Source organism: Schistocerca serialis, unplaced genomic scaffold (genome assembly GCF_023864345.2).
Source record: "Schistocerca serialis cubense isolate TAMUIC-IGC-003099 unplaced genomic scaffold, iqSchSeri2.2 HiC_scaffold_1343, whole genome shotgun sequence".
NCBI classification, from domain to species: Eukaryota; Metazoa; Arthropoda; class Insecta; order Orthoptera; family Acrididae; genus Schistocerca; species Schistocerca serialis.
This window is the reverse complement of record NW_026047562.1, coordinates 3,947,688-3,974,728: the sequence shown is the minus strand read 5'-3', so window position 1 is coordinate 3,974,728 and position 27,041 is coordinate 3,947,688. Positions and strand designations below refer to the sequence as shown.

At 45.2% G+C, this 27,041-nt stretch overlaps 1 protein-coding gene across 3 annotated transcripts in view; it reads left to right on the top strand.

Moving 5' to 3' along the window:
* LOC126439759 (protein roadkill-like) overlaps positions 1-27,041 on the top strand; it is a 327,044-nt gene that overhangs the window by 27,100 nt on the left and 272,903 nt on the right. Inside the window, exon 2 of one of the 3 annotated variants that reach the window (XM_050090584.1) lies at positions 22,031-22,604. The exons of the other annotated variants lie outside the window; for them this stretch is intronic. Coding sequence (XP_049946541.1) covers positions 22,042-22,604 — 563 coding nt within the window. The 5' untranslated portion in view covers positions 22,031-22,041. The remainder of the gene's footprint in view (positions 1-22,030; positions 22,605-27,041) is intronic. 3 annotated transcript variants of the gene reach the window in all.

The window sequence follows — 27,041 nt, the reverse complement described above, 5'->3', positions numbered from 1 at the left end:
ATAGTATCAGTTTAATAAGTCATGGTGGCAAAATGCTGATACGTAATATCTGCAGAAGCTTGGAAAAACTGGAAGTCGTTGACCTCGGAAAAGATGAGTTTGTGCTGCAGAAAATTGTAGGGACGTGACAGTAGTGACCCTATGACTCCTCTTAGAAGATAAAATTAAACAAAGACAAACCTGTTTTTATTACGTTTTTAGACATACGAACACTTGACAATGATGACTGGAATATTCTTTGAGATTGTGAAGGCAGCAGGAGTAAAGAACAGGGAACGAATGGTTCTACGCCACTTGACCAGAACCCAGACAGCAGTTACAAGACTTGGAAGGGAAGGACATGAAAGGGACGCAGTGTTTGAGAAGCGACTGAGACAAGATTATAGCTTATCCCCGATGTTATTCGGTCTTTGCGCTGGACACTCAGTAAAAGAAACCAAAGAAAAATGTGGCGAAGGAATTAAAGTTCGTGGAGCAAAATGAATGTTTTGAGGACAAAACGGAATGGACAGTGTCGTGGAAGGAAGATATCATCAAGCGATGCAGTGTAGCCGAATAAAATTAGGCAATGCTGTGGAAATTAATTAGGAAACGACACTAAAAGTAGAAGGGTTTTGCTATTTATTCATAACTGATGAGGAACAAGGTAGAGAGGATATAAAATGCAACCTGGTGTGGCCAAGAAAAGTATCTCTGAAGAAGAGAGAGGTTTCAAATTCCAATATAAATTCAAGTTTTTGCAGGTCTTTCCTTGAAGGTATTTGTCTGGCACGCAGCTTTGTGTGGAAGTGAAATGTGCACGATAGCGCGTTAGACAGTAAGGGAATAGTAGGTTTCGGATTGCAGTGCTGCAGAGGAATGCTGAAGAGTTGATGGGTAGATGACGTAGCTAGTAAAATACTGCAGAAAATTTGCGAGAAAAGAATTCGAGGTACAACCTGACTAGAAGAATGCATCGGTTGATACGGCACAGAGGGATCGCCAATTTAGTAATGGAGGGAAGTATACAAGGGAAGGGGGGGGGGCAGCTGGGCAGATGGTTTCGACCTATTTGTTGACTTAAAACGATCGACAGAATTCGACTTGTAAATTCGTTGAATGCTGCACATAAGGCTCACCGTACGCTAATTTAACTCTGCTGTGGGGCTTTGGCCGCGTGTAGTTTTGCAGTTGAGTTGTGTTGCTTTCTAACGCTGATGTGGAACCGCGGCCGGTCTTCGCCCTCCCCCACTACTCTGCCCGTCACACACACACACACACACACACACACACACACACACACACACACGTCTGAAGCGTGTCACACAGGACTCTAGAACTTTTTCCACTGGTGTTCAACACAGCCACCTGTGGTGATATTTTCATGCTGACCCCTCAGATAATCTGCCTTTCTTTGTATGCGCAGTTACAGCCGTACTCAGTGACGCTGTAAGGTACAGTTACCTGTTTGATGGCTCGCTTCAGAAATTGTTGTGGAACATAAGTGCAGTGGTACTTCAAAGGTGATTAATCCGTCACTTATTCAGTATTCTATTTTGGCAAAGTAAATGTCGAGTATCAAGGCACGTCCCTTGGACCTCATACAACCGCTCTCTCGACGAAAGATCCGTAGCTAAAGGCTGGAAAGTCGCACAGGTCACACCAGTATTCAAGAAAGGAAATGGAAGTAATGCCATGAACTACAGACCCATATCACTGGAATTGATTTGCAGTAGAATTTTGGAAATTACACCTTGTTCGACCATGAGTTACCTCAAGGAAAAGATATATTGACACACACATATAACACGGATTGAGAAAAATTTTCTTGTAAAGCACAACTAGCTCTTTATTCACAAGAAGTAATGAGCACTGTTGATAGAGGATCTCAAATTGATCCCATATTTATAAATTTCGAGAAGGCTCTTGACGGTGGCCAAGCGATTGGTAATCAAACTGCGCACCCAGGGAGTACCTTCTCAGTTGTGCGACTGGATTCGTGGTTTCCTCTCACAAAGGTCGCAGTTCGCAGTAATTGAAGGAAAGTCGTGGAGTAAAACAGAAGGTGCATCTTTCGTGCTCCGAGCAAGTGTTGAAGGCCCTCTGCTCTTACTGATCTACGTAAATGCTTTAGGAGAAAATCCGAGCAACCATTTTAGATAGTATACAAATGATGCTGTCATTTACCGTCTGGTAAGGTCAGCAGAACATTGAAACCAAATGCAGAATGATTTGGAGACGATAACTTGTTGGTGAAAATTGGCAACTGCTCCTAGGTAATGAAAAGTGAGGCCAAATAGAGAACCGACTGTAATTACCATTACGAACAACTTAAATTGGGAAGAACACAAAGAAAATGTTGTGGGGAAGCCGAACCGAAGACTGTGTTTTATTCGCAGAACAGTTAGGTGCAACAGGTCTGTCCGCAGCTCGTGGTCGTGCGGTAGCGTTCTCGCTTCCCACGCCCGGGTTCGATTCCCGGCGGGGTCAGGGATTTTCTCTGCCTCGTGATGACTGGGTGTTGTGTGCTGTCCTTAGGTTAGTTAGGTTGAAGTAGTTCTAAGTTATAGGGGACCGATGACCATAGATGTTAAGTCCGATAGTGCTCAGAGCCATTTGAACCATTTTTTTCTTGCATGTCTGCTAAAGGGACAGCCTACGCTACGCTTGTCCTGCCTCGCTGGGAGTGTTTGCTGTGCAGTAATGGATGCTGACCAGGTGCGACTGACTGAGGACATCGAGTGTGTCCAAAGAAGGGCAGCTCGTTTTGTTTTATTGTCGAATGTGGGAGAAAGTGTCACGGATATGATACGCGAGTTGGGCTGGCAATAAGTAAAAGGCCATTTCGTTGCGGTGTCATCTCTTCACGAAATTTCAGTCACGAGGTTTGTCTCGCGAATGCGAGAATATTCTGGCGATCCTCACCTGCACGGAGAGAAACGATAAGGGTAGCGAGACAAGTTGTCGTGGGTCGTTTTGAAGTGTCCGCCGTTCTCGCGCGCTGTTGGGAAGTGGAACGGGAAAGAGTTAGTCGGAGGGTAATTCGATGAACCCTCTGCCAGGCTCTTACGAGCGAATTGCGTGGTACTCATGTAGATGGAGAAAATGTGGTGTGGCTTAAACTAGATGAATACTTCATCTGTATAACTTAGTTTTGTATTGGATGATGAAATACACGTCAGTTTTCGTTACGAAATATCTTTCTTGGTGCCACAGCGCACACAAACTGATTTCGCCATAAGACGAGAAGCGCATATATATGCCACAGTAGGTGATGTAACGTGCTTTTAAGCGCAGTTGGACCGCTATTACATCGCTGACTTGTACCGATAATATAATTTTTCGTTACCGCTCACGAATGATACAGTCTCTCGTTTATTTACGCTTAAAATTCTGAATACGTACGCAAATCTAGTGATAGCAAATATTGTTGTAGTTACAGTTTATCAAAGTATGGCGCCGATCTTCACGCCTTCTTTCTTTTGTCGTGTAAATAAAACTGCAAACAGACAAGTTAACTGGCAAGTCAGACGCATAATTTGTCTCCTTATTTAAGTTTCAAAAAGCTATTTCTCTTTATCTTTTCCTATTATGAAAATTAGTATTGAATATTTCTTTACACCTATCGCGTGTACAAATTATTTCCTCTTTTTACTTCTCTGCGTAAAAACATCCAAATGATCATTACCGCCTAGGTAGACGTGAATCATGCAAATTGTATCTGTGGACGGTTACTCTCTAATGAGGCCAAAAGAGAATTACTGTCATCTTTTTTCTGTGTGGCTCAAGATTAATAATGGAGGAATAGTATTTACTTAAATGAGAATGAGTCAGCTTACTTATTAATCACATCCTTACTTGATGTTTATTATGGTCACAGCAGTTTATCGTCGCCTATTAACGAGTATCAGGAAAGCTGAATACTCGGACCAACAGCGATGGTGAATAATCAGGAAAAGTGCGAGGAGAAACCCGGCGCAGTGCAGTCAGGACTCAGCAGCCGACACGGCGGTCACGTACTGTCCCAAAACGTGTGCAGGCGTCACCCAGGAGCTCTCGAAAGAAGTATGTGTGTGGCAGTGTCTGTTCTCACAGTATGAGAGATGCAATAGCCAGTCTTTACGTGACGAATGGCGCTGTTTTCATAAGTACATGCAAAATTTTACGATCGTATCCCGTCTACAAGTAATTCCTGTATTGTCCGGAAAAGAGGTGGACGGTGCAAAGCACAGTTTGCAGTTAAACTGCAAAGCAGGGCCTCCGGTATTAAAACAGGCGCTTACGATCTCAGTCGTGTCGTTACTGAACAGGGCTGAGCGGAGGTAGGCGCAAGCAGAGGACGGAGTTGTTTATTCGGAACGCGGCGTTCTGTCGCGGGAAGCGTTGCGTGTGCTCGCTACGTGGAACAAAATAAGACTACACGAAGCGCGAAGGTCACGGCTTGCAGTGTTCGTTGCTGGTGGTAGGGTCAGGGTGAGGGGGGTCACGTGACGTCAGAGCGGCTGCCCCGCCCCGCCACTCGCTCTCCTACGGCATGGCGTGGCGGGGGGGGGGGGGGGGGGCGGGGGGGGGGGGGGGAGGAGCAGCAGGCGGGAGGGAGCCTCCCTCTGTCCTGGAGACGGGAGGCTGGACTGGACTGGAGTGGGACAAAGGAGCACGTTTTCGTAAGGCGCTTCGCAAAAATCGAAAAGTTTGTAGTGAAAAATAGGGCTCGCTATGATTTTATGTTCGGTGCGTATGAAATGTTCCTCGGTATGAAATTTAGATGGAAGTGAAACATGCGCGATAACTAGTTTGGACAAGAGAATAGAAGCTTTCGAAATGTGGTGTTACAGAAAAATGCTGAAGATAGATGGGTAGATCATATAACTGATGAGGTATTGAATAGGATTGGGGAGAAGTTTGTGGCCCAACTTGACTAGAAGAAGGGATCGGTTGGTGGGACATGTTCTGAGGCATCAAGGGATCACAAATTTAGTATTGGAGGGCAGTGTGGAGGGTAAAAATCGTAGGGGGAGACCGAGAGATGAATACACTAAGCAGATTCAGAAGGATGTAGGTTGCAGTAGGTACTGGGAGATGAAGCAGCTTGCACAGGATAGAGTAGCAGGGAGAGCTGCATCAAACCAGTCTTAGGACTGAAGACAACAACAACAATGAAATTTAGTTAACAATTTGAATCTTTGTTTAGACTTGTTAGGCGGTCTCGATCTCGAGAAAATGGATCCTGCGTAGCGCGTTCGTTCCCTATCTCTCGCCTGCAGGAATGAAATATTTAGAACGTGCCTCATATCTCATAAACCGCTACAGACATGGAAACGAAGTATTGGCGAATGATCGCACACAAGGAGATTACTTTACCTTTACCGGTTCGTAAACACATCGAACTTTCTTATCTGTGGCGATTCATCTGAAGTTGTGCTTTCTATTTTAGTTAACAGATTCCAACGACTGTAAATCTGTAAGAGTTATCGCAGCTAGCGAAACAAGACTTTCCTAGTATGAAAATAAACAGGAAATTTGTTCTCTTATGCTAAAGTGCGCGTCATTTACGATGGCGGCCGAGTTTAGGTTCGTTCTGCGCTTCTGACGTCACAAAACAAGTCAGCCAATGAACAGAGAACGACGCTGCCAGAGTTCGACTGCAGTGCAGAGCACGGACGAGTGTCTTCAGTTTTAGAAACGTTCAGTCATAAATAAAGTAATTGAACAGAAGCAATGTCTTGATAGCAGACTTTCTATAAAATAGTTTGGAAAAAGCATTCTTTATACCAATTGCTCCATATTCTATTAATTAATTACACCAAACAAGCAATAAGCCTCCTAATTCAGGCAATAGCAAGGAAATTCTCACTAACCGCTTTTTCACAATAAAGAACAGCAGTAATTATTTCCTATTGTTCAAAATGGTTCAAATGGCTCTGAGCACTATGGGTCTTAACTTCTGAGGTCATCAGTCCCCTAGAACTTAGAACTACTTAAACCTAACTAACCTAGGGACATCACACACATCCATGCCTGAGGCAGGATTCGAACCTGCGACCGTAGCGGTCACGCGGTTCCAGGCTGTTGTGCCTATAACCGCTCGGCCACCACGGCCGGCTATTTCCTATTGTACTTCCACGAAACGTGAATAATTCATAGTCATACCAACAGTGTTTGTCTGTATTTTGCGTGATACTTTAAAGTCCTCCAGGAATTATGTTGAATGACGAGCTGCGTTAGCGTAATGGTGAAGGTGCTTGGCTGCTAAGCAAAAGGTTCTGAGTTCAAACATTGTGCGGTGTTTAATATTTCCTTTATTTAAAAACAATATCGAAGTGTCTTCATGAATTTCATTCGTTTGAATGTAATTATTTGAAATTTCTAGTGGCAACTAAAATCGACTATACGGAAAGTATGCGCTGTGGACTTTTGCCTCTGCAAACACGTCAAAATTTCGTGCAATGATTTACTACACTTAATCTGCGCAATAACTGCGTTGAACATCGAAACAAAATAGTCAGTTATGGGGGGAAGTTATCAGTGAAGATGATGTGTTAAAATCAAATTTTTGGGCCAGATAGATTATGTGAAATCGAATAAGTGTGTCAAAGCAGTGGGAACACCATGTCTGCACAGGCGAGCAGTGCAGTGATGACAAAATGGCGCACATCGCGGAATGCGGGGAGCACGTGTCTGCAGCAGCGAAAGGGTTAATGCGGCCGTGGCGGCTTTACTTCATAAACTGCGCGCTCCTCCCTAAACGTAAGTTTGCGAACTATACTGTACTATGGCGCTGCTTCTCTTGGCGCGTACAACTGGCAACGCAGCAATCTCCCGCGTCTGGGCGGGCATGCACGAACCGCCAAGATAAAAGAATTGAACTATACCACAAGTAGACACAATGAGGTTCTTCGTAAGCTATTGAGCTCTCTGGTCGCCAAATACTTGTTTAATGAGACACTTTCAGAATTCTTTCACAGTAGCTGTTCCAAAAATGAATGTTAAAATTATAGTGTGTTTTGGCAAAAAGTACAATTAAACCGGTAACAAGAGGAATGTGACCGTTACTCACAAAATAGTGATGCTTCTTCGAATTAGGAAAGGTTAGCAATTGACACAAAAATAAACCGCCAATACTGTTGGAATTGTGATTGAATCCCATAACCCATCAGTATTTTTAACACTGAGCGACTGGAATGGAAACTTTACAAAGTATTTTATTCCTTTTCTTCATCTGACGAGTATTAAAACTAATGACAAGCGTAGCCGTCGGGCAATACGAGACGCACATGCCATATACTGGTTACTGACTTAACGGCTTGCAAACTGACAATGCGATTCGCGAATAAAACGGTTGTTGCTGAGAAAAGTAAACAGTTGATAAGGTGACAACACATTGCTCAGTGAGCTGAGAATAATGCGCGCGACAGGAATACGGCAGCTGGCCGTTTGTGCTTTGTGAGAGGAAGAGATCACGTCGTTCGAAAGACATCGCCATGTAATTAGATCTGCCTTCATTGGCAATACAGTTCAACAAGTTAAATACATCAAATCACCACAGACGTTCACGATACTCGTACTTTCGAAATAATACCGACCACTACTTCATTTGTGTAGACTGTTGTATAATTCGTTTATTAATGCTGTGTGTGTGTGTGTGTGTGTGTGTGTGTGTGTGTGTGTGTGTGTGTGTGTGTGAGAGAGAGAGAGAGAGAGAGCAGAAGCATAAATGGTCATTAGTAAGCTATAGTTAAAAGAAATATGTCGTATGTCATAGTCCCGCTTTCCTGTTTGACGATGACAATTACCTTTTATTTGTTTTTCCTAGTTCTTACGCTTGGAATTGTCGTAATGCATGCGATCTAATGCGTAGGATTTGGGTCTAAGAATGTAGACGCTGCCATGTTGACGCCAGGTACACTCAGCTGTGTAATGTCCCTGAGCTGTCGAAGTCATTTCTAAAGCTGAAGACAGCCTCGTGTTTTATTTCGAGGCTCGTCTAAATGCGCTCGGACCTGCAGCCACAGAACATCGCGTATCCAGTGACACACGTACTGTTCTATGAAGTGAGTAAGCTTTACTTTGCAGTTGTTGCCGGTAGTAATACCTTGAATTCAGTATAAAGAGCGGCAAAGTAGAGACTACTATTACAATTACATAGCCGCCCAGAACAAGGTTGTAACAGACAAAACTAATTTCCTTTTTCAGGAAGAAGGAAACATTCTGTTGCACACAAGTTTATACCGCGAATGACAAAGTTACAATGAAACAAGTGTACTGACCTCGTTATTTGACTAACAAGCACTTGTAAGGGTCACATGTAGATTAAAAAACAAGTACTTGAAAAATAGTCTTGCTCTGCATACCTCATCTGATGATTTTGCCACTATTAACACCTTCTTTGATACCTCTGTACACTACTGGCCATTAAAATTGCTACACCACGAAGATGACGTGCTACAGACGCGAAATTTGACAGGAAGAAGATGCTGTAAAATGCAAATGATAAGCTTTCCAGAGCATTCACACAAGGTTGGCGCCGGTGGCTGACATGAAGAAAGTTTCCAACCGATTTCTCATACACAAACAGCAGTTGACCGGCGTTGCCTGGTGAAACGTTGTTCTGATGCCTCGTGTAAGGAGAAGAAATGCGTACCATCACGTTTCCGACTTTGATAAAGGTCGGATTGTAGCCTGTCACGATTGCGGTTTATCGTATCGCGACATTGCTGCTCGCTTTCGTCGAGATCCAATGACTTTTATCAGAATATGGAATCGGTGGGTTCAGGAGGGTAATACGGAACGCCGTGCTGGGTCTCAACGGCCTCGTATCACTAGCAGTCGAGATGACAGGCATCTTATCCGCATGGCTGTAGCGGATCGTGCAGCCACGTCTCGATCCCTGAGTCAACAGATGGGGACGTTTGCAAGACAACGACCATCTGCACGAACAGTTCGACGACGTTTGCAGCAGCACGGATTATCAGCTCGGAGACTGTGGCTGCGGTTACCCTTGACGCTGCATCCGCAGACAGGAGCGCCTGCGATGGTATACTCAACGACGAACCTGGGTGCACGAATGGCAAAACGTCATTTGTCGGATGAATCCAGGTTCTGTTTCAGCATCACGATGGTCGCATCCATGTTTGGCGACATCGCGGTGAACGCACATTGGAAGCGTGTATTGGTCATCGCCGTACTGTCGTATCACCCGGCGTGATGGTATGGGGTGGCATTTGTTACAGGTCTCTGTCACCTCTTGTTCGCATTGACGGCACTTTGAACAGTGGACGTCACATTTCAGATGTGTTACGACCCGTGGCTCTTCCCTTCATTCGATCCATGTGAAACCCTACATTTCAGCAGGATACTGCACGACCCCATGTTCCAGGTCCTGTACGGGCCTTTCTGCATCCAGAAAATGTTCACTGCTGCCCTGGCCAGTACATTCTCCAGATCTGTCACCGATTGAAAATGTCTGGTCAATGGTGTCCGAGCAACTGGCCTGTTACAGTACGCCAGTCACTACTCTTGATGAACTGTGGTATCATGTTGAAGCTGCATGGGCAGCTGTACCTGTACACACCTTCCAAGCTTTTTGACTCAATGCGCAAGCGTATCAAGGTCGTTATTACGGCCACAGGCGGTTGTTCTGGGTACTGATTCCTCAGGATCTATGCACTCAAATTGCGTGAAAACATAAGCACATGTCAGTTCTAGTATAATATATTTGTCCAATGAATACCCGTTTATCATCTGCATTTCTTCTTTGTGTAGCAATTTTAATGGCCAGTAGTGTATTGTTTTCCAGCAGCCGTGAGTCGTTTACGCTTCACGTAACGCCACCGACTCACACGTTGTTTACACTGTTTGCCTCTGTTCGTGTGTTCCTCACAGTGATCTCTGTACTTCCTCCATGTTGAACTTCAGCTGTCAGGTCGTGACAACCGTAGGTGCTCGTATTTCGTTTCTTGTCAAACTGCAACATGGCTGCTAGGAAATGCCACTAGAACACGAAAAGAAAATACTTCCGGAGTCCGCTCCCACATCAGGCTATTACATCACATGTTGACATCAAGTTCAAATCAAGAAATGGTTCTGCAATTCTTTATCACGTACGGACCGATGGAAATATGTTTGCCGAACTGCAACATGGTGGACGATGCAAAGCACATAATTCCGCAGATGCGCTACAGTTCCATACTCAAGAGACCAGACCTCTACAGTCATGTTGTATAGAGGTGACCGGTTTTTGAGCACTGGCTGTAAGAAGTGTACTGGTTGTGTCCGCCATCTTGCGTATGGATACACCCTCGTTCTGTGCAACGCAAGCTTGGCAATCTGACGCCAACACAAGAGTTGGTAGACAGTTCCAGTATCCCTACCTTGCGCCAATTACTGTTAGGAACCTTATTCCATGTAAAACCCAACTTCTGTAAAAATGAGGGTTGCAACCTTGTTCTGGGCGACTATTCTATGTGCTCAGTTTAATCTCAGAACGAACGAGTTTTCTCGTTGTTTCGGTGATACCACGAGGCAGCGAGATGCAGCTTTGACCTTTATACAGGTCATGTAGGTAGGATAGATTCAGCTTGCTATTAAGTGGCAGAGCAGAAACGAGAGAGAAATACGGGTTCCCCCAGGAATGCTTTTTTACGAAACAGATGTTATTGTACGTTAAGAAGTCGAACTATGACAGTGTTGACGATGAAATAGGTTCAAATGGCTCTGAGCACTATGGGACTCAACTGCTGAGGTTATTAGTCCCCTAGAACTTAGAACTAGTTAAACCTAACTAACCTAAGGACATCACAAACATCCATGCCCGAGGCAGGATTCGAACCTGCGACCGTAGCGGTCTTGCGGTTCCAGACTGCAGCGCCTTTAACCGTACGGCCACTTCGGCCGGCGATGAAATAGGTAACATAGTTTGGAGTACGTGCTGACTAAAATACCCTCGAATTTCTGGTCCTGCCCTAGAATGCAGCCGATGTAATACTGTAACAATTACCAACGGAGGGGGGACCCTGTCGGTTTCTGATAGTATCACAGCGGACATTAGTCGCAACTAAGATACTTATCTCGACAAGATTTCTCTTGATATTATCTTTTCACTCCTGTTACGCTAGCGAACGGCGCGTGGGTGGGGTGATCCTCGGTAAGGCGTCTGTATTGGCCGCAGTTTCTCGATTTTTCTCGTCGTCCTCATTTCGCTGCAAGCCTGGAAGCTTCGAGGAGACGCGCTGGCGCTGCGGAACAGCGGTTTGTGGGCAGGAAGCGGGCGTCCGCGCAGTGCAGACAACTGCGGGTCGCCAGTCCAGGGTCAGCGGGTGACGTCACGGGGCGAGGCTGGTGGAAACCGGCTGCTGCGTCCACAGTGAAGAGGTGTCCGCATCTCGCGGTCTTGCGGTAGCGTTCTAGTTTCCCGCGCACGGGGTCTCGGGTTCGATTCCCAGCGGGAATGTGTGTGTAAGGTGCAGTAGCTGCTGTTAATTTTTTCCAGAGGAAATCTGTTTCTCCCATGTAGAACACTCCAGAATGATTGTAGCTTGCCGTACTTCAGACATTTGGTGGGTGATTTGGTAAATGTAATCGATACCTCTTGACTAGCTTTTTCCACTCAACTGATAAGTCATTCGACGGCTATTCACTGATGAGGGATCTGACTTTGAGCCACGAACAGGTTTTAAGCAGTCCTTTAAGGACTGCATGGTTTTCGGAGGTTGGTGGTTTGAGTGGGGAAGCAGAGCCACTTTGCCGGAGGACAGGAGAATCTCGCGCGTGTCTTTTTCAGCAGGAAGGCCGTCCTGGTTTTTAGCCGGGCGAAGTCTCTCATATGTTACCTACAATGCAATAATGTTGCACAATCGCAGTTCCCCGACTAAGTGCATAATGAAACTCATCGTATGTGTCAGTATGGGCACTGACTCTGTTGCGAGTAATTCTGCCCATTGATCACTTCACGATGTCTGCATACAGGGGGAAAAAAAACAAATGATGAAAACTGACGTTTGGTAGACACACAGCCGTCCATTTATGTAGCCTCACAGTTGCATTTGTGTGCGCTGATGACGTGATGACGTTCAGAGGGAGCACATGGCCGTAATAAGGACTGAAAACGCCACACACTACGGGTTTCTTCCAGTATTTAACGACCGTTAAGTTGTAAATGTTCCTTTCAGCTCTGCAGGAAGTTTCAGTACAGTAATGCAAAGTCTATAGTTACCGCAGATGGATGATGTATTGCTCATAATTACGGACTCGTTATGTATTACCCGAGTTGTTTACGTGTGAGAGCAGCAAGGCTCTTATATTTACTGGAGAAACCAATCAGTTACAGTCTTTTAAAAGGTAGTGTGATTCTTCCTCCTCCCAAACTGAGTCTCATTTATTTACACCATTGAAACGACTGTGAAGTGCATGGCAGTGGGTACATCCATCGTATCACTTACTAGGAGTTCCTCATGGTCCATTCACGTTCAGGGGTGTGTGAAGAATCATTAAAGTGCCTCTGTGTGTGCAGTAATCAGTCTGAACTTGTCTTCGTGATCTGTGCGAGAGCCATACGAATGGAGTTGTGATGTATACGCAGAGTCAGGATTTGACGTAGAGGTTTGTCTCCTCCAGAAATAACCTGTACTCAGTGCAGTCCTTAGCTCCTCGAAAAGCATGCAGAATGGCAATGTTCTGGGCTGATTTAACAATTGCGGCATTCACTCACCCAGACGCAGTATAGAAACATTCCTATAATGCATATAATGTCTCGTAATCTGCACGAAACACGCCGCGCAGTGTTTGTGTACGAAATAAAATGTTCACATGCGAATATCTCCTAAAATAAATCACTCACAAATCTCAGGCTTTCACAAAATATTCAGTACTGTAGTCGCTCTTTGTCAACGGCAGCAGAAGCAATAAAACGCGCAAATTTCTTTATTCCGGAATAAATTTGATCAGCGCGATTTAACACAGGCGTTTACCAGAAGATGGTTCCCGAACAACTTAATCGGCTCCTAGATCGGAGGCACAAAGCCATACTCGTACGCACGGGATATGCTTAATTCCTATTGGCTAATATGTTAAACAGCCAATCAGATCATTTCGAGCACTTGTATACTTCAGGTATTTTTAATAACAGCCAGTCAGATTACTGCAGGTAATTTAGACAAGAAATCGCGTAATTCCGAAACAAAATAAAATTTAATGAAGACAAAATTAGATTCCATTCCGCAACATAAATTACTTAAAAGTTTAATACTCAACTCCCCTTCTGGATGCCTTTTACAAAACCAAACTAAGTCGGGCATACGCCACAAATTCCACTATTGTACAAGAAACGTTCTCACACATACATTTACTTAATTTCCATAAAATTTCAGCGTATCTCCTCAGACCCTGCGAAACACGTGCGTAGCCGAAACACGTGCGTAGCCGAAACACGTCGAGACAATTTTCCAAAGTACTTTTTATTTAGTCAGAAATCTGTGGTAATGAAACGAAAGAAAATTCCGGACAATTAGATTTTATGGACCTGTACTTCTGGTTGTAGTTTCAATTGATACTATAGATGAATCCATCACAGTCGTCCCTTAGGTAAAAATTTATATCTCCGAAAGTACTGAAGTTATTCACTTGAAATCAGCTGGGCCAGCGTGAGAACCAAAATTCTGCTCTCTTCCCAGCTCCGCTTTCGATGTAAGATGACAATTCGTAATAATTAGCTACATTGCAAACCCAGAGAGTGGTTGAAAAAGTGTTCATATAGCTGACATGGCCAGTTTCATCTGGTAGTTCCATTAAACTGATAGTGAATAAACAGTTGATCAGCCACTCACGTCTTGCTGCATCAGTGACCTGCCCGTCATCCGTGTACTGCTTGCCGTGGAGTGCATCCTTCGTTGGACCAAACAGACGGAAGTCGGAAGGTGCGAGATGCGGGTTGTTCAGCTCTGAGTGATCCACCGGTCACCCTGAATGAGAGCACGTCCCCACATCGCAGGAGTCACAGCCGTCTGCAGCTGACCGACACGTGGAGGTCGGCCAGATACGCACAACCTTGCTGCGACGATGGCGCTGCTAGGCCAGGCGTTGATCACCAGTAAGCCCTTCTGACGATGACAGACACCTCGCACTACGACTCGCGGTGCTTCTGTTCACTGCCAAATCGCCTCAGACATTCTGCAAGCGGGTATGAACATCTCCGATGCTCTGGTTTTCATCCGAAAGAAACTCGGTGACCGCTCTCAGCTTGGGTCGCACCTCCTTTACGGACGCCATTTTGGAGGCTACATATGGTGCTGTCAGCTGATGGAATTCCATGAAGCTGTAGGGGCTGAAGCAGAAATGTTCCACGATGTCTCACAAAATTTCGCATTTTTCCAACTGAAATTGGCCGAGAAAAAAGTGTAGCGTTGCAGATCGAACGCCCCCGTAATTTTATAAGTAGCTCAGTTGGACGATGATTGTGCTTACGTATTTTAATCTGGATCCTTGATCTTGATGTGGCTAGATTCTTCACAATGCCTGTCTTCTTCTCAGCATCTGGTAGCAAGAAATGCGTGCGTTTGAGAATAGCTCCTCCTTAGATTTCTCCCTGAGGTCACTGGAAATCTAATATCGTTCTCGGCCGAAAACACTAACATCTTACTGCTATCTGAGCAGCACAGTGAAGTCGCTACCACGGCCAGGACAGACACACAGCCAAACCAGTTACAGAAGTACTGGCTTGCACGTCAACTAGTTCCGAAAATGACGAAGAGATTAAGGAAATGCTTTTTGAGAGAGGAGAAATTGCTCAGATCTTTAAGCGAGATGAAAACTTGTGATGCGGCACTCGAAATTGATAGTCGGAATACGAAGTGGAAGGAAAGTTGGAGGAAAATGAATTGAATTAAGGGAATGAAAGGGGAAGCTGCCTGGCAGAATTTTGCACAGAGCACAATTTAACCACTGCTAACAGTTGGTTTGAATCATGAAAGATAATTGTGTACATGTTAGGAGTCAGAATGCACCTCACTATTTGAGACATACTATATAGTCCTAATATTTACTATTATTTGGCAAATAAAAATGTGCTCGGATCGAACCTTGTTCTCTCATAACGACTCTGGAAGTTGCTAATGTCCATTCCCATCAGCTGGAAAATTATTTCCTGAACCAGAGATTACGAGTTGCAATTTTCATTTTAATCAACGTGGAAAGAAGTCCCCTCTTAAGAAAAACTAAGAAAGACATTGTTACCTAACAATCTATCCGGACTACGATATATTGTCTTAGAAATATTGGACCATGGTTGGCTGTCTATTCAGAAAATACTGTCTGAAAAACTAGTTTCGTCGATTGACTATTTCTAGACCAGTTGGTTGATAAAGACCAGATGCCATCAGACATGTGGAATTACAGTGGAAGGCCCCATCACATCAAAAACGCCTCTCAGGGGTGGAAGAAATTGATAATATATCAAAAGCTCAGCCAAATGTTTAGTCATTAATAAACCAAGAGGGCGTAGTTCTTTCGCTGATTAATTTCTAATTCGGATGGAAAAAGAATAAAGAAGTCTGCAATTCATACTGATGAGGCGACTGTAAAGATTCCAAATTGATGGCACCGTGAAATCGTTTCTGACTTGTGTGACCCACACACGGAAATTACACTGTAGAAGAAAACATGACCACCATTGGAAATTATATAATATTGAAAAGTAGTTCAATGCAAGTTGTACTCATTGGAAAGCTTGTAAACAACTTTAATGATGGACGAAATGAGACCACTTCCTCACGGTTTTCCTGGGAAACGACAGACCGACAAGTAAATACCTGTTGCAATTTGTGGAACATTCGGTAATGAAGACCGGTAGGGCTACCTTAAAGGTCATGCCTCTCCTAGGGCACCATCACGGCACTCCTATTGAGAGAGACTCTATGAAGAAAAACCTGTGTGGGTGGACAGCAAACAGAAAACCGGTGCAGAAGACACAAATGACAAGACATCCACTCATTCGCCCTTGGTCTGCAGACCTGCTGCAGACCACTGCACGGTGTGTGGTCGAACCACTGTCCTCCCGAATGCGAGTCCAGAGTGTCTCACCGCCGCGCCCTGCATATCTACATCTACATCTGTACTCCGCAAGCCACCTGACGGTGTGTGGCGGAGGGTACCTTGGGTGCCGCTATCGGTTCTCCCTTCTATTCCAGTCTCGTGTTGTTCGTGGAAAGGAGGATTGTCTGTATGCTTCTGTGTGGGCTCTAATCTCTCTGGTTTTATCATCACGGTCTCTTCGCGAGGTATACGTAGGAGGGAGCAATATACTGCTTGACTGTTCGGTGAAGGTATGTTCTCGAAACTTTAACAAAAGCCCGTACCGAGCTACTGAGCGTCTCTCCTGCAGAGTCTTCCACTGGAGTTTATCTATCATCTCCATAACGCTTTTGCGATTACTAAATGATCCTGTAACGAAGCGCGCCGCTCTCCGTTGGATCTTCTCTATCTCTTCTATCAACCCTATCTGGTACGGATCCCACACTGCTGAGCAGTATTCAAGCAGTGGGCGGACAAGCGTACTGTAACCTTTGTTTTCGGATTGCATTTCCTTAGGATTGTTCCAATGAATGGCATCTGCTTTGCCGACGATCAACTATATGATCATTCCATTTTAAATCACTCCTAATGCGTACTCCCAGATAATTTTAACTGCTTCCAGTTGCTGACCTGCTATTTTGTAGCTAAATGATAAGGGATCTATCTTTCTATGTATTCGCAGCACATTACACTTGTCTACATTGAGATTCAATTGCCATTCCCTGCACCATGCGTCAATTCGCTGCAGATCCTCCTGCATTTCAGTACAATTTTCCATTGTTACAACCTCTCGATACACCACAGCATCATCTGCAAAAAGCCTCAGTGAACTTCCGATGTCATCCACCAGGTCATTTATGTACATAGTGAATAGCAACGGTCCTATGACACTCCCCTGGCTTACCTGAAATCACTCTTACTTCGGAAGACTTCTCTCCATTGAGAATGACATGCTGCGCTCTATTATCTAGGAACTCCTCAATCCAATCACACAATTGGTCTGATAGTCCATATGCTCTTACTTTGTTCATTAAACGACTGTGGGGAACTGTATCGAACGCCTTGCGGAAGTCAAGAAACGCGGCATCTACCTGTGAACCCGTGTCTATGGCCCTCTGAGTCTCGTGGACGAATAGCACGAGCTGCGTTTCACACGACCGTCTTTTTCCAAACCCGTGCTGATTCCTACAGAGTAGATTTCAAGATTCCAGAAAAGTCATTATACTCGAACAGAATACATGTTTCAAAAGTCTACAACTGATCGGCGTTAGAGATACAGGTCTATAGTTGTGCACATCTGTTAGACGTCCCTTCTTGGAAAACGGGGATGACCTGTGCCCTTTTCCAATCCTTTGGAACGCTACGCTCTTGTAGAGACCTACGGGACAGAGCTGCAAGAAGGGGGGGCAAGTTCCTTCGCGTACTCTGTGTAAAATCGAACTGGTATCCCATCATGTCCAGCAGCCTTTCCTCTTTTGAGCGATTTTGTTTCTCTATCCCTCTGTCGTCTATTTCAATATCTACCATTTTGTCATCTGTACGACAATCTAGAGAAGGAACTACAGTGCAGTCTTCCTCTGTGAAACAGCTTTGGAAAAAGTCAGTATTTCGGCCTTTAGTCTGTCATCCTCTGTTTCAGTACCATTTAGGTCGCAGAGTGTCTGGACATTTTGTTTTGATCCGCCTACCGCTTTGACATAGGACCAAAATTTCTTAGGATTTTCTGCCAAGCCAGTACATAGAACTTTACTTTGGAATTGATTGAACGCCTCTGGCATAGCCCTCCTCACACTACATTTCGCTTCGCGTAATTTTTGTTTGTCTGCAAGGGTCTTTGGCTATGTTTATGTTTGCTGTGAAGTTCCCTTTGCTTCCGCAATTTTCTAACTCGGTTGTTGTACCACGGTGGCTCTTTCCCATCTCTAACGATCTTGCTTGGCACATACTCATCTAACGCATATTGTACGATGGTTTTGAACTTTGTCCACTGATCCTCAACACTATCTGTACGTGAGACAAAACTTTTGTGTTGAGCCGTGAGCTACTATGTAATCTGCTTTTTGTCACTTTTGCTAAACAGAAAAATCTTCCTACCTTTTTTAATATTTCTATTTACGGCTGAAATCATCGATGCCGTAACCGCTTTATGATGGCCGATTCCCTGTTCTGCGTTAACTGTTTCAAATAGTTCGGGTCTGTTTGTCACCAGGTGGTCCAATATGTTATCGCCACGAGTCAGTTCTCTGTTAACTGCTCAAGGTAGTTTTCAGATAAAGCACTTATAAAAATTTCACTGAATTCTTTGTCCCTGCCACCCGTTATCTATGTTTGTCTCCCAGTCTATATACGGCAAATTAAAATCTCCACCCAGAACTATAACATTGTGGGGAAATCTACTCGAAATATTTTCCAAATTATTCTTCAGGTGCTCAGCCACAACAGCTGCTGAGCCAGGGGGCCTATAGAGACATCCAATTACTATGTCTGAGCCTACTTTAACCGTGGCCGGCCGCGGTGGTCTAGCGGTTCTAGGCGCGCAGTCCGGAACCGCGCGACTGCTACGGTCGCAGGTTCGAATCCTGCCTCGGGCATGGATGTGTGTGATGTCCTTAGGTTAGTTAGGTTTAAGTAGTTCTAAGTTCTAGGGGACTGATGACCACAGACGTTAAGTCCCATAGTGCTCAGAGCCATTTGAACCATTTTTTTAACCGTGAGCTACACCCAAATCATTTCACATTCCGGATCTCCGTCAATTTCCTTCGATACTATAGCACTTCTTATCACTATAAACACGCCTCCCCCCTTGACTGTCCAGCCTGTCTCTGCGGTATACATTCCAATCAAAGTTTAGGATTTAATTACTGTTTACGTCTAGTTTCAGCCAACTTTGTCCCTAGTACTATATGGGCGTTATGACCGTTTATTAATGAGAACAGTTCTGGGACCTCTCTATAGACGCTCTTGCAGTTTACTATTAGCACATTAATATTGTTATTCCCTGTTGCATTTTGCCTACTCCTACCTTGCCGCGTCTCAGGAGGCATCCTGTCAGGCCTAGGGAGGGAATTCTCTAACCTAAAAAACCCCCATGTGCACTCCACACATAGTCCGCTACCCTTGTAGCCGCTTCACGTGTAGTGCACGCCTGACCTATTCAGGGGGACCCTACATTACTCCACCCGATAGCGGAGGTCGAGAAATTTGCACCCCAAATCTCCGCAGAATCGTCTGAGCCTCTGGTTTAAGCCTTCCACTCGGCTCCAATCCAGAGGACCGCGATCGGTTCTGGGAACGATACTACAAAGAGTTAGCTCTGATTCCACCCCGCGAGCGAGGCTTTCTGCCTGCACCAATTCCACCAACCGCCTGTACGAACTGAGGATGACCTCCGAACCCAGACGGCAGGAGCCATCGGTGCCGACATGAGCAACAATTTGCAGTCGGGTGCACCCAGTGCTCTCTATCGCCGCCGGCAGGGCCTCCTCCACATCTCGGATGAGAGCCCCCGGCAAGCAGACAGAGTGAACACTGGCCTTCTTCCCCGACCTTTCTGCTATCCTAAGGGGCTCCATCACCCGCCTATCGTTGGAGCTCCCAATAACTAATAAACCCCTCCCCCCGTGTGCCTGCTCGGACCTTGCTGAAGGAGCAGCCACATGTCCACTCACAGGCAGATCGGGCGTTGCCACACGGCCAGCCTCCACATTGACCCTCCGCCTCGTGCGCCGCGAACGCCGCTGAAACCGCCGCTCCCCTTGGGGAGAGGGTGGCCCAACCGCGCCCTGTACCCGCGAAGATGTCTCGACAGCAGGGACAGTGGGTGACGCATGTGTAACACCTGGGGTGTACCTTGCGACGCACCAGACTCCCCACTGCCGCTACACTCAGAGGCAGCAGCCTAAAGACGGCTGACCACGGCCATCAACACGTTCAGCTGTTCGCGGACAGTGGCCAGCTCCTCCTGCAGGCCACTACTTGCATTTCACACACGTTTCTCTGCCAGTTACATGGCGCAGACACGTACGAAGATTGTGTCTCCAAAATATGCTGAAGGTGATCGGGACCATGGCTCTCTGTCTTCTAATAATTCAGACGCGATCCCGCTCAGTATCTTGGCAAGTTTGTGATTACCTAGAAAACCGTTTGAGTGAAAGAATCTGCGAAAGCTCAGTCTAAACTACAGTCGCATTACGAGTGTCACAGTAAAGTAGAACACTACACCACTGATCTCGGGATACATTAAAGATTTATAAGGCAATGACGTCTGTTTCTTAGACGAGGAACATGTCGATGCTCGAAGACTGTATGGAAATGTGAACGGCTTTACAGCATTTACCACTAGTTTATTGACATGCAACACCAGTTGGGTGTAGGAAAATACGGTAACAACACCTTTAAACAACAGTAAAAAGTCGTTCATTATGCGATTACAACGCCAGTGTCCAAATTTTTGAGCCTATAACATTGAGTGCATACTTTGTATGGGGAGGCGAAAAAACCACAAAGCTATATAAAATGGAAGCAAGTGTACAATTAACTAACGAGGGATGGGGAAGGAAGACTTGGGTTAGTCGGGTGGCTTCCAGAAGCCTGCAGTGTACGTGTTGGCCTGCGACGCTGCGCTGACCTCCGGCGCTACGCTCTGTTCAGCACTGCCTCGGCGTCTCCATCCACGTCGGGCGGGCGCCACAGAAGCCTTGGGACGAATTCTTAGGCGCTCTCCCGGCACCGTAACGGTCCGGCAGACGTCTTACGCTGGTGGAATGGAGATTCTGATTCGGCACGTTTCGAAAAAAGTGGACGCCGTTCTCGCAAAACCCACTTGTCTGAATTTCGGAAGGCAGTTTACACTGTAGGGTGTGGAACTATTTCACTGACTCCGTCGTTTGCCCCCTCATACGACCAGGAGAGTCAAGAGTGATGTCAGAGCTGTGATGGAACTTACTTTGGTTTAGCCATGACGTATGTGTCATCTAATAAGTACCCGAACGTTCTGTGTGGCAAAGATGCTCTACAAACACGTCCACGCCAAAAGGAGATGCAAATTTATATTTGTGCGAAAGTTCCACAACACACGTTCTGGAAATGGAGGCAACGAGTTTCATTCCTAAACTGCTCAACCTGGAAATACCTGGGTACACCATAGCTCGCAAAATTCGGATAAAATGGCGACATGATTTATGATTGTATTATGCAGCATTCTTTACCACGGAGGTGTGCGCTGCATCTTTTTCTGAAGAAAGAAGACGCAGGTATCAATCTGTTCAAAGAAGAGTTAAACATACCAATGAATTTAGACTAGTGGTTCAAAACCGCTCAAATGGCTCTGACCTCTATGGGACTTAACATCGGAGGTCATCAGTCCAATAGAACCTAGAACTACTTAAACCTAACTAACCTAACGACATCACACACACCCATGCCCGAGGCAGGATTTGAACCTGTGACCGTAGCAGGCGCGTGGTTCCGGATTGAAGCGCCTAGAACCACTCGGTCAAGGTGGCCGGTCAAGTTTAATCGTGCCTACCCTGAGACATTCACCGAGGAAACTGATTTCTGCATTACATGTACATTGCTTCTGATCAGGTGTCACGGATCTGAGGAACTTGAGATAAGGAGGAAGAAAATTTTTCCTAGTTACAGGTGCCACCAACTTGGATTTAAATATAAGTCGTGTAACTTTATGGCTGAAACACGTTTGTTGCTTTGCCAATTTTTTTGCTATGACATAAATAAACCATCTTTTGACTGAGAACGATAACATTTTTAGAAGGTGAAAGCAGTCTATCATAGCACCGCAGTGGTAGTTACAAACCTTAGGTGATCGCGAAGCAGTACGGGCCCTTGTCATTTGAAGGAAACTGGTGACGTTGCAATTGATTCAGGGTGGACAACACTTTCACAGCTGTTGTTTCGTACAGGTCTGCATGCGCCTCGTACAAGTATTGAGGGTGCAGTGTGAGGGCTGCTCAGTGGCACTGTGTTTCAGGACCACCCACCATGTCGGCAGTTACGGAGGTTCAGAACACCACAACCGAGGCCCTGGCCGCCCTGGTAGACGGGGGTGACGGCGCCCTGGTGACGCTGGTGGCGGGCGAGACGAGGGTGGCGGCTCACAGGGCCGTGTTGGCGGCCGCGAGCCCCGTGTTCGCAGCGATGTTCGCGCACGACATGCTGGAGGCCAGCTGCGGCCAGGTGAGCATCGACGACGTGGAGGGCCCGGTGCTGAGGCTCCTGGTCGCCTACACGTATACCCTGCAGGCCCCCCAGCTGCCCGACACGGCCGCCCAGCTGCTCTCGGCGGCCGACAAATACGGCTTGTCGGCCCTGAAGGCTGCCTGCGAGCGGCAGCTGATCTCGCAGTTGGCCGTCGAGACCGCAGCGGCGACGGCCGTCACGGCAGTGAGGCACTCGTGCCCGGACGCCACCAGGGCTGCCGTCGCCTTCATAAAGGACCACCTGCAGGTGATGGCCACGCGGGGCTGGGCGGACGCTGTGCTCGAGTACCCGCAAGAAGTCATTGAAGTCAGCAGTATGCTCGGTGAGCCACCGGCAGAAGCCAGGTAAGCACGATTCCCTTTTTGGCAGTGCTAGTGTGAATTAGACGTCGTCCTTGCTTTGTTCGTCATTGGTTTCTTTATTGCCCATGTTGCGTAACACCTTAACTTGATCTAATTACTGATCATCAGTCACGATGCTAAGTCTCTCGCTGTTTTCACTTCTACTGCTTCTTATCAATTTCGCCTTTCTCTGATTTACTCTGAGTCCATATTCTGTACTCATTAGACTGTTCATTCCATTCAGCAAACCCTGTAATTCTTCTTCACTGTCACTGAGAGAATCGGTCATCAGCAAATCTTATATCATTTCACCCTGAATTTTAATTCCACTCTTCAATCTTTCCATTATTTCCGTCATCGCTTCTTCGATGTATAGACTGAACAGTAGGGGCGAAGGATTACATCCCTGTCCGACACCCTTTTTAATCCGAATACTTCATTCTTGGTCTTTCACTCTTATTTTACCTTCTTGCCTCTTGTACATATTGCAAATTACTTGACTTCTCCTATAGCGTACATGTATTTTTGTCAGAATTTCTAACATCTTGAACCACTTGATATTGCCGAACGCTTTCTCCAGGACCACAAATCCTATGAACGTCACGGAACTTCAATTTTCTTTTCATTCTCCTGTGTATTATCCTTGTCAGAAACGTGGATGCTTCAGCTGTTAAGCTGATTGTGCGATAATTCTCACACTTCTCTGCTCTTGCAGTCTCCCAAATCGTGATGATTATATTTCTCTCAAAGTCAGATTGTATGTTGCCAGACTCATACATTCTACACACCAGTGAGAATAGACCTTTTGCCACCTCTCCCAATGATTTTAGAACTTCTGATTGAATGTTGTCTATACCTTATGCCTTCTTTGATCTTAAATTTTCCAAAGCGCTTTTAAAATCTGATTCTAACCACCAATATTTTCCGTACCGACTCCTGGTTCTTCTTCTGTCACGCCATCACACAAGTTGCTCCAATCAGAGAGGCCTTCAGTGTACTCTTTCCAACTATCCGATCTCGCCTCTGTATTTAACACTGGAATTCCCATTGTGCTCTTAATGTTACCACGCTTGCTTTTAATTCCGTGGAAGATTGCTTTGACTTTTCTATATGCTGCGTCAGTCGTCCCAAGAATCATTTCTTCTTTGATTTCTTCACATTTTTCGTGCAGCCATTTCACGTTAGCTTCTCTGCACTTCCTATTCATTTCATCCTTAAGTGACATACTTCTCAATTACTGATTTTCCAGAATATTTTTGAACTTCTGTCTTTGATTGATCAACTGAAGGATTTCTTATGTTTCCCATGGTTTCTTCGCAGTTAGCTTCTTTGTACCTACGTTTTTCTTTCCAACTATTGAGCTGTTAATTATCGCAGTATCTGTAGCCTCAGAGAACATAAATCTCATCTCTTCTTTCCTTAGTACTACTCTATTCCACTTCTTTGTACATCGATTGCTCCTGACGAGTCTCGTAAAATTCAGCCTACTCTTCATCATTGCTAAATTGTTATGAGTCTAAATCTACTCCTGGGTATGCTTTACAGTCCAGTATCTGATTTAAAAATCTGACTTTAAACCTCCCATGTTTCGGTCCTTTCTCAAGTATACCCCCTTGTCTCAAGATTCTTGAATAGACTATACCAGCTATTACTAGGATAAATTTACTATTGAACTTAACTAGCCTTACTTCTCTCCTATTCCTATTATCAAGTACATATTCTCGTGTAACCGTTTCTTCTACTCCTTCGCCTACGGTTGCGTTTCAATCCCTCCATGACTATCACATATGTACCGAATTACCTGTTCAATATCCTCATACTTTCTCTCTCTTCACCTTCAACTTGCGACGTCATCATGTATACCTGAACTATGGATGTTGTTGGTTTGCTTTCGATTCTCACGAGAACATCTATACTCATCCGTTCACAGTATCTCACTTTCTGCCCTGCCTTTCTATTGATACTGAATCCTACTCCTGTTATCTGCTGCTGTCGCTACTACCCTATTCTCATACGACCAGAAATCCTTTCCTTTCCTTTCCTTTCCTTTCCTTTACTTGTCTTTCCTTTACGCGTCACTGACACGCACTACAGCTAGATACGTCCTCAGCATTTCCCTTTTCTTATTTTCTAGCTTCTCAACCACATACAAATTCCTTACTTTCCACATGACGACTCGTAGAATGTTATCCTTTTGTTGATTACTCAACTTTTTTCCCATGGTCACCTCCCCCTTGTGCCTCCTCGCCTGGAGGTTTGAATGGGGGACTAGTCTTGCCAATGGAGAGTCTGTACAGCACAGACTTACTGAATCACATGCCTCATTGACGGACGTTATATATCTTTAAGCAGTGGTTTACATTGCCTTCTGTATCCTCACGTTGTTGATCATTGCCAATTCTTCCTCATTTAGGAGCAGTTTCAGACCTCAAGGGAAAGAGAGTGCCGTGAACCTCTGTCGGCCCCTCCGCCCTCTTTGGAAAGGCTGTTGGCTGAAAGAGGGTGACACCTGATGCTGGAAAAGTCTTCAGACACCAATGCTGATGATTCGTATTCAAAATTCAAGTGATGGTGAGGTTCAAACCTAGGACTGAGGGCTTTCCTGATTACGAAAAAAGACGCTACCCATGGGTGACTGGCCCCAAAGAGCAGGGTGTGACTCCCTGAGATATCCAGTCAAGCAGGAGCTATGAGCACTGCGGCTACTCATGCACACTGGGGGCAAACAAGAAGAGAATACTCCAGCCAGCACAGTATCATTGTCACACTCAAGGCTGTGCCTTACAATCACATTTCCTTCTCGTCTCTGTTCAACTATCGCCCCGAATTTTTTCCGTGCATTCCCTTTTACAAAGGAGACAGGAAATCTCTGCCTGCCCCCCCCCCCCCCCCCCCTGTCTTTTTTGAAGTTCCATGTGGCGTTACCAGAGGTCGTCCACGGAATCCTATGAGGTTTTCCGCTACTGGGATACAGCAGATTATATTCGCTGTCCACCTACAGGTGTACGACATATCTCCCACAACGTCAGTATTGATGTGACGTTTCCATCCAGCTATCATTTGTTGCCTCTGTCTCTCGGATACATATGCTCCATACAAGTCTATTTTGTTTCCTTTCCAATTTAGTGACTTTGCTGTTTCCTCTTTGTTCACTGCTGTCATGTCAAATGAAAGAGAGTGGTTTCTGTGGCTGGGAGATATCAAGTTAATTAAAATACGTTCACACAATTATGGAAGATTAAAATATGTCATTAGTTCCAGATTTTAATACAATTTCCACCTCTCTGACAGTCAAGCATTAATTATCTTGCAGAACAATGAAGTTACTTTTGTCGCTTTGCTGAAGTAATTCGGCTTTTATTGATCTTTTCCGCTGAGGCAGCCAGTTTGTTTGAAACAGTGTTCAATTCCACACTATTGGCTAGTTTCAACTGTTCGCTGCATTTCAAGGGCACGTTTTCATCTTCTACAGGGTGTATACGACCCGGGACAACCGAGAGATCTGGGAAAAACCCGGGAACTTTTTCATCCGGGAGAAAACCAGGAAAAACCCGGGAATTTTTTAGAATTATGGGAATTTTTCATTGTTTTAGTTTTCAGTTAAATTTTTGTAATTTTGACTGGCAAGAACCGTTACTCTAACAAATGATATTACTGTATCCCGCAACTGCAGAATAATACTGCAACAATGAAACTTAACGAGAGAAAAAAAAAACAAAATAACTTAAAATGCAAACGAAATGCGCCACATACGACGACGACACAGAGTCCTCGTGCAAGCGTCTGCCAACAGCGAAATGTGTCAAAGGCTTCGGGAAGGCTGTGCAATACTTCATAGCAACAAATTCCCTCCGATGACCGTGAAGTCACAACTGTTTACATTACATTCGTGTTAGCAGTTACGAGCGAGCTCATGCGCATGCGCAGTTCAGTCACGTTTGAGAAGCAGATTCTCCTGCTTCTGGCTGCAGGAATGTGGCTCTCCGCTGTGCAAGCAGTCGCAGCAAGCAGCTAGATGGTACCGGGAAAAGGGGGCGCCAAATTCATATTCTCAAGGAAAAAAACTTGTTTCACAAAGCGCCTAGCATCCAGCGCACGTTGATCTATCAATCATTTATATGATTTTGAAACGCATCCTTGTTGGTTTCTGAAAACATTTTAAGATCATTTCTGAATGAATCGTAAGTTGATTTTTGAATGCGTGCGTAGTGTACGTGATGTCTCTGTCAGGAGAATCCTAATCGCATCTAGAAAATAATCTTTCTGCAGACAAAAGGGGATGGGGCCGTACGAGCTGAGCGGAGTAAAGCCGAACGGATGAATGCCAGTCGCTGTCTGATTATGTGGTTGATTGGGTTTTCGAATGATCAGCTTTCTTATAATTCGTAGCGAAATCCATAGATTCAGCCTACCAGAACGGAAATAAACGACTGCAGGAAT